The 486-nt window shown below is 42.4% G+C and overlaps 1 protein-coding gene across 1 annotated transcript in view; it reads left to right on the top strand.

The window, feature by feature from the left end:
• PKD2 (polycystin 2, transient receptor potential cation channel) overlaps positions 1 to 381 on the top strand; it is a 74,581-nt gene extending 74,200 nt beyond the window's left edge. Inside the window, exon 15 of the mRNA XM_045284334.1 lies at positions 176 to 381. Within this exon, the coding sequence (XP_045140269.1) occupies positions 176 to 377 (202 nt within the window). The 3' untranslated portion in view covers positions 378 to 381. The remainder of the gene's footprint in view (positions 1 to 175) is intronic.
• Positions 382 to 486: the final 105 nt, after the last annotated feature.

Raw genomic sequence — 486 nt, 5'->3', positions numbered from 1 at the left:
AGCAGCTATATTTGATAGCGTATCTTAAGGTTTAGAACTACTTGTAAAAATATGTACAATTATCACAGTATTTTAGGGTGGTGGTAGTGGTGGTGGTAACATTTCCAAAAGCTAAAAAGTGTGAAAAGACGATGTCATCAGTGGCTTTGGCCCTGTCAACGGTGGTTTCTTGCAGCCTGGTGAGACGAGTGGACCGGATGGAGCACTCCATCGGCAGCATCGTGTCCAAGATTGATGCTGTGATCGTGAAGTTGGAGATCATGGAGCGAGCCAAGCTTAAAAGGAGGGAGGTGTTGGGGAGGCTACTGGATGGGGTGGCTGAGGTAAGTAGTCCTGGCTGGCAAATGCTCACCAGTGAGCAAGGCATTTATTGCTAACAATTTGTGGTTAATGAAACGGTTTTCCATTTTTATTGAAGAAAAGTAAAAGTGTTACAGATATTTACATAAAATAGCTCAGTGTTTGTTATTTTTATTCCCTCCTTTT

The sequence above is a fragment of the Echinops telfairi genome, unplaced genomic scaffold, assembly GCF_000313985.2.
Source record: "Echinops telfairi isolate 266 unplaced genomic scaffold, ASM31398v2 ScPeMD7_7468;HRSCAF=8506_0, whole genome shotgun sequence".
NCBI lineage: Eukaryota > Metazoa > Chordata > Mammalia > Afrosoricida > Tenrecidae > Echinops > Echinops telfairi.
Note: the sequence above shows the minus strand (reverse complement) of the source record. Positions and strands in the feature narration are given on the sequence as shown.